This window comes from Perissodus microlepis, chromosome 19, assembly GCF_051167445.1.
Source record: "Perissodus microlepis isolate ML-2025 ecotype Zambia chromosome 19, ASM5116744v1, whole genome shotgun sequence".
NCBI classification, from domain to species: Eukaryota; Metazoa; Chordata; class Actinopteri; order Cichliformes; family Cichlidae; genus Perissodus; species Perissodus microlepis.
This window is the reverse complement of record NC_140479.1, coordinates 2,384,488-2,392,303: the sequence shown is the minus strand read 5'-3', so window position 1 is coordinate 2,392,303 and position 7,816 is coordinate 2,384,488. Positions and strand designations below refer to the sequence as shown.

The 7,816-nt window shown below is 40.3% G+C and overlaps 1 protein-coding gene across 1 annotated transcript; it reads left to right on the top strand.

Annotated features, from left to right (window-relative positions):
* Positions 1-2,907: 2,907 nt before the first annotated feature.
* On the top strand, positions 2,908-5,390 carry LOC146365183 (uncharacterized; the record flags this gene model as incomplete). Its single annotated transcript, XM_084915505.1, has 4 exons — positions 2,908-3,084; positions 3,248-3,425; positions 3,800-3,933; positions 5,286-5,390. Coding segments are annotated over 4 exons (594 nt in total), but the record flags the coding sequence as incomplete, so codon positions are not given.
* Between the last annotated feature and the right edge of the window lie 2,426 nt (positions 5,391-7,816).

Genomic DNA, 7,816 nt, shown 5'->3' with positions numbered 1-7,816 from the left:
TATATCGGATTCATATCGGTATCGGCAGATATCAAAATTTATGATATTGGTATCGGACATAAAAAAGTGGTATCGTGCCATCTCTAGTCTTTACCCTACAAAGAGAAAAGGGAGACCTGAGTAAAAATCCAATCTGAGTGAGTACTACAATTTACAGAATCACACATGCTCAGTGGACAAGCATCAAATAAACCACAGAGGATACAAAAGATGACAGGCTAGTTTCTCAGCCTTAGCCTTCTTAGTTTCTTTCTTTAATCTTGCCATCGCTATTGGGGAATATTAATTTCCATGTATTATACGTTGGGGAAACTAAACAACCTCTGGCTAAGGCGATGGCACGACACAGAAGAGCTTCCTCATCAGGCCAGAACTCTGCAGTTTATGTACACCTACAGGCAGTGTTGGGAAGGTTACTTTTAAAATGTACTCCACTACAGATTACAGAATACATGCCCCAAAATGTATTTTGTAACGTATTCCGTTACGTTACTCAATGAGAGTAACGTATTCTGAATACTTTGGAATACTTAATACATTATCATGCTTTTTACAACTACATGGATGTACTATTGCTGTGTGATTTATTACTATTACTGAAGCCCAGATAGCAAGGAGACATTGAACAGATGTTGATTTTCCATCTGAGCCATCAGAATCGTCAGGATTGAAATGTCAACACAAAACCAATGTTGAAACAACATTGAAATACTGATGAAACCTGACACTGACATTGAACTAACATTGATTCACTGTTGTTCTGTCATCGTTGATTGTTGATCTATTTATAGTTGACAAAGTGACAACAATCACGTTGAAAAACCATCAATTTATGGTTGAGCGGGAAATTAAAGCTGCTACCACTTGGACTATTCCATAGCACCCCTCTCACAGTGGTACATCCCTCCAGGTAACCATTGTCTTGTACAGTAGAGCAGGACATTAGATTTACTCTCAGCGCAATTGACCAGAGAAGGCATCAGTTCATGCACTGCACTGGCCTGCCACGATTAGTATAAGGTAAGAATGAATGACTTTTGTTCTATTCGTTATTTCCACGGTTGCATTTGAATAACAGTTAAAAAAACAAAACAAACTTGTTAATGTAAAGTTTCGGACAAAATGTGGGAGCCTGAAATTGTGTCTACTTTCATCTTACAATCCGGCAACAAATAAATTGCACTGCGAACAAAGTCTATCAACAAAGAAAACATTTTCGTTTCATACTTTTCCGTTATATTCCCTTACAAAGCTAGCTTTAACGCTTCGAGGGCTCCTTTGTTCTTGCCGTCGCCTCGGCGCTTGACCCAGACTTTCGCTCTGTAGTTGCTTTTTAGCATAGTACTACAAAAAATTGTAAATCTCTGATATATGATTGATAAACGTAAAGGTAACTGTATAAATGTGTTCAATGACTTTGTTACTTTTAATGATTGGAGAGCACCCGCTTCGATTCGCACTCAATTCAAACTTTACGCTGCACGCTCACCTACCTTGCGTTTGCACCTTTTGTCCACACGTAAACTGCGTTCTCGTTAACTGAAAACTGAGATTTTTAAAGACGCCTGCCAGGGTGGATATTTTCGAAAACTCCGTTTTAGCATTTACGTATGGACGAGGAAGACGGAGAAAACGCAGCGTCAAAGGTGTGCGCCTATTTTGACGCCACACTGTGCGCCAAGTTTTTGTCTCGGTGCCATGAATTCCTACAATGGCAGACTTAGACAAAATGCTGTTAATTTTATTATCTTCAGTGTTTAAATGCTTACATATACACACGCAGTTGTATGTAAAAAAAAAAAAAAGAGTTTGTTTTATCAGGTTTGCTTGTAATTGTTGCCTAGATACATTTTAAGCTATTATTTATTATTTAGTTCTATCAATAGATCAAGTTTTGTAGTGACTATGAAATATATTGTAATTATCTGTTTCCTGTTTATCCTAGACAGGGCAAAAAAAGACTCCAAATTAAAAAAAAAAGATAAAAATTAAAGACTGGTGCATTGTGCAGTTCAGCACTGGTGGTACAGAAATAGTCCCTAGTTCATGGATAAATGGGGAGAAATTGTCATGGCCTCCATATCCTCCGTGAGACACATTCAGGATCCACGCCGCAGTAAAGAGGAGAGTTCATCCTGGTGCAACATGGCTCACCTATGCACCAGTCCGACTTCTAATAAGCCATGGTGGGTATCATCTGGATTGGTGTTGTATAAATGCAACAATAACAAGTTTTTCGTGTCCTAATTTATGTCTGGCCATACATTGTGTTTGTACTTCCAGACACATTTCACGAAGCAGAATGCAGTCTCCAGAAATATCTAAGTGAACACTGTGATACGTCTGACCTTCAGTCCGAAGCTGAAACTCAGACCCGTCATAAAAGAAAGCACAAGTAAAACTTTTTTTATTTCACAAACATATCTGTGATTGCTAAGAATTTATGATCTTGTCTTTTATACATATCTGTGGTGCTTGCATACTGCAATATCACCACATAATATAGTCCAAAAAGTGGAAGCTTGTAAACTTTTTATAAATGCAAAGCCGTGTACACTTGTGCACTTCAAAAATTCCTTGTATACTGTACCTTCTTGCACATCTCCGTTTCCTGTGTGTGTTGTTATAAATCAAACTGTAACTTTAGGAAAAAATATTCCAAAAGCACATTTGTAATTACTTATGACCGTTTTCAACTTTTTTTCTTTAGACCAAATCCCCTATACACATATAGTGACTCAGAGGATGAGCAGCCCACAAAAAAACAGTTTCCCCAGGCCCCTCGAGTGAAAATACCAGGTAATAAAATACTGTCTAGTGTCTTTGTACATATCTGTGTGTGACACAAGGAAACTTTTGACAAGTTGTCTGTATTCTTAAATACTTAAAAAAAATTATCTTTTTCTGTCAGACCTGACGAGAGCTGTTAACGAACTCTGTGAGGAGGTCAGAGCCATCCGCAATACCGGCTGCAATGAATCGGTAGATGCTGGGGTACTGCCTCTGGATTTGCCCTTGCACAACATTGAGGAGCTAAACAATGCAGAGGCAGCTCTTCAATCACAAGAGGCAAATAAGGCAATGGTAAGTATATAAAGGTTATGTACACTTTGTAACTATAAAGTGTAATAGCTGTCAGATGTGATTTAAATACATAACAACGGCCTGTTGATTAAACACACAAGCACTTGCATACACATTTAAGACATGAGACACGCTAATTCCATCTCTTAAAATGTGTCTATAGGTGAGACGCTTTGCCTTGATTGGAGGGACCACACTGGAGGTGCGAGTCCGCCGTGTAATGGCTTATGCCATTACAAACGAGCTGGCCTCGGTACTAAACTGGGCAGGGGAAAAAACCAAGGACCAGACAAAGCAAAAAATGGCATTTAAAGATACAGCGCTCTGCAAATGCATATTTGGTAAGTTTTACCGTTTTTTTGCTATATTACTTTGTCTTTCTTAATAACAAGACTTTCATGTCCGGTTAATCTGGAGATGGAGTCTTTGGTCTTTGGCTTGTTTAGTCCTCGGGTTGTAGTTTGTACAGCCCGAGGATCCCATGTTTATTTTGTTTTAAAGGATACACGGCACACCATGCTAAGACTTATCACTTTTTTCCGCTCATAGCTCTTTGGGAATCAAATGCGGCAGTTTGCAGATTTACGCCTGGTGACTTTCATGTTTATCAGCCTAGGAGTTTACATACTTTCTCCCCGCTGAAGACAGTTAACAAGAGCTTATTCATGTGCTCTAATTCGCTTTTTTTGTTTGTGTGTGTGTATTTTTGTCCTAGATGGCCTGACGCAGCAGTTAGGGGCAAACTCTATGTCCGAGTTTGTCTTTGCACAAGCAGTGCAGAAATGGCTCCGATACGCCCCAGATCGTTTGGGTGGTGCAGGACGCACATCATGCATCCCCCATCCCGGAGTAAAAAATTACAAACATATAAATGTAAATAGGAAACTGTCTTTTAATAAAGTATTTAGCAAACGAAACATGCCTATTGAACTTTTTTGTTTATTTTTTTTCTCTGTTACATCACATGCAATGCTTTCTTATTTTAGGATATTAATATTGACATGATAAATTGTGAGACATTTGGGGTTTTTTTTATAAAGGGTGTCCAATTTGAGGAATAAGTACAATTATGTGTTTAGGTGGTTTAAGTATTGATGGAAACATGCAGTAGTTTAGTATTGGTTAAAATATCTATAAAGAAAGGTAGATTTCCAGTCATGATTTAACTGTTGTTTTAATAAAAAGCAACTGCGAAAGGTGGAAAATCAACACCATAGCTCAACAGTGTTTCAATATCAGAATCTGACATTGTTTCAATGTCAACAGTATTAGAAAATATAACGTTGAATCAATGTCATGTTTCAACATTGATTCAACATCAAAACCTGACATTGTTTCAACATTAAAAAAGGGTGCAAGAGTGACGTTAGGTCAACGTCACACTTCAACGTTGATTCAATGACATCGCCTGATATTGACTCAACATTGTTTCAATGTTTCCTTGCTATCTGGGAGGTCCGCTGCTCCGAAGCGTAGTAAAGGGACCTCTGGCTAATACGTCGGGTTTGTGTCGGGCTCGTAGCTGAAAACTAGCTTTACTTTGTTGTCTGGGTCAACTTTGCTAGCGAGAGACAGAGAGAGGCGTTGAAAGGCTGCTCCAACGGAACTTATTGTTTCAGAGGAAAACAGGAACACAGTGTAGAGTCGAGTCTTAATAGCTTACTTACAGCTGGGCTCGTCAGGCACTCTTCTTGGCTGCAGTGGTTATTATTATATTTACATGCTTCCAGCTCCCGCTCTCGATAACAACTCGTACTTTTTCCACTCTCCTTTTTCTCCCTCCTCTTGCTCACAGACACATAACGTGTATGGCAGTCCATTCTCCCTGCAGCACGTACTACACTGCCTATGATGCTACATTCTTTAGAGCTATGCCTGTAGCATTCTGCCTATTAGCTTAGCACAACAACAACAACAAAAAGGCGCAGAGAGAGAGCGTCACCCTGTAACCATGGCAACCGTAACGCTGCTGCCTGGAGCAACAGAACATAGCTGTCAAACAAAACCCAAACAGTCCTGACCCGCCACAATATGAAACAGGAAAGTACCGCCGTGTAATCCATTTATTTCAACAAAGTAACTGTATTCTAAATACCACCTTTTTAAACGGTAACTGTAACGGAATACAGTTACTCATATTTTGTATTTTAAATACGCAATGGCGGTACATGTATTCCGTTACTCCCCAACACTGCCTACAGGCCAGTGGCCACTCTTTCAGTGGTGAAGATGTGCAATTCCCGGACAAGGAGGAACGCTGCTTTGAGCGCGGAGTCAAGAAGGCCATTTATGTGGAAAGGGAGTAAACATCTCTGAACTAAAGGTACATCTTTCATCATCTCACAATTTTGTGATTGCAGCCATTCCCCAACTCTCTGTGATTGGTACTCTAGGGTATTGATCAATGGTCGTGACAATTTAGCCTAACAGCAGTAATGAGATGAACTCATGCCACATTGTTAGTTTTGGTCATTACGCAAATGAGATATTCTAACATTGAGGAAACCTGCAGTCAGCCTGCACTGAAGTCACTCGGATGAGTAACGAAACACTTCTCCTAATGCAAAGAAAATGTGCTTTCTGGCATCACTAAATAGAAAACATACTCAAAGCCTGGACCTCAATATCATTGAATGTGTGTGGGATTATCTTGACAAAGAATGGAACAAAAAACAGCCAACATCAAAGGAGAGTTTTAAAATGTTCTTCAAGAAGCCTGGAGAAGTATACCTGACAACTTCAAAAAATTACAAGAACACTGTCTTGTCTCAGAGAGTTCAGGTTATGTTGAAGAACAAAGGTGGTCATACCAAATACTGACTTTCAAGCTTGTTAGAATTACATACACATGGGGCGATCGTGGCTCAAGAGTTGGGAGTTTGCCTTGTAATCGGGAGGTTGCCGGTTCGAGCCCCGGCTCCGACATCGTTGTGTCCTTGGGCAAGACACTACTTGGTGGTGGTCAGAGGGCCTCTGTCAGTGCGCCCCAGGGCAGCTGTGGCTACAATGTAGCTTACCATCACCAGTGTGTGAATGACTGGATGTGTAAAGCGCTTTGTGGTCCTTAAAGACTAGTGAAGCGCTTTACAAATACAGGCCATTTACATAAACTGTGTTCTTGCCTTACATAGCCTACTGTATTTCCATGTATGTTTACACATTTCAAGAAATTGCTGCACTTGTTTCCAAGTTTCCTCACAAATTATAAAGCCTTTTGCATTTTCTGTAGTTGTAGTCAAGTCATTTGACATGACCCAACATCGGACACTGATTCTGTCAAGGCCAATAGGCAGGATGAACTCAAGCACAGGACTCTGGAGATCAAAGTTGAGTCCATTTGGATATATATCTAAAATAACAAGGCGCAAAAAGGGAAAATAGTGCTCCAGGCGTCCAAAGATACTATTTTATTATTCTCTTAACATGCATGAGTGACCTGTTTAGGGTTAGGTGTCTACCTGGAGAAATTGCAGCTCCATAAACTTTATAGTATGTACAGGAAATATAAAGAAGAAATATGAGGAGGAAGATGCGCAGGAGAGAATGTGAGACAAAAAGACATGAAGTCGAGGTAAGAGTAACATGAAGGGAAGATGACAAAGGAGAAAATAAAGAGGGGCATGAAAAGACTCAACCAAACAAGAGAAAAGATTCCAGAACATCAGCTCGCCTCCATTCCTTAGCTTCCTCACTCTCTCCGTTATCAGATGAGTCTCGCCTACCCTGTCATGGCTGACTGATCGAGGCAGCCCATCACAATTGCCACCAGCCCGCTTCCATGATGTAAATAACCTCCCTGCTGGTTCAAGGTGGTACGTCACTCCAGCTCCATTAGTGTATTTTATTATCACATGAATGGGGGATAGAAGTGGGGGTCTGTAAGGAGGACATAGAGTAGAACTGGGGGTGTTGGGGTATGGGTAAGGAGAGAGGATGTCTACCACACTGAGAATGAGGTAGGAAAAATAGAGATGACCAAGAGCGATTAGGAAAGATAGAGGAAGAGTGAGAGAGAAATAATGCCGAATGACAGAGAGAAGCAATCTAAAGGAGACAGATGGGCTTGAAAACAGAAAAGGAGGGACGCGGCTGACATGGGAAGGTGTGTCCATCTGTATGTGTGTGTGTGCTGGCCTTGACTGCATTGTCACTGTGACAGTGAATAATGGGAAAGCATGGCTTCCTCCAGACGTGATCAAATATTTTTACATCAGTCTTCACTTACCAATAAAATCTATCTCACAGATTTTTTGGTTAAATCAGCTGCTGAACCACCAGGTACATATTTATTTATCTAAAACACTAAAGGCTTTTACAGCTTCCACTTCCACTAAGACTCTGCACTGATAACTAAATGTGTGGATTTCATATGTTTTGTGAGCAGCTGCGTTGTTACATTGCTTGTCTAAATTATAATGTACCTCCTCCACATATATTCTTGTATTTGATATGATAATGATCATTTATTGTCAGTGTGTATACGGTTCAGAGAACACTGTGGCTCACTCCCTGCTCGTATTTTTCCTGAAAAGCTTCAACAGGGCCAGTCTGTGAAATAAAAGCAATGAAACAAGGTTGGAGCACAGCGATAATGCTGCTGATAGCGTCACTCATGCTTCACCTCTCTGTCACTGTCTCACTTGCCCCATAATCTGGTCCCCATCCTTCCCCACCACCAGAACCTCCTCTGAATTTCAAAGGGAAAAAAATTGCCTTCAGTGGTCAGATCTAT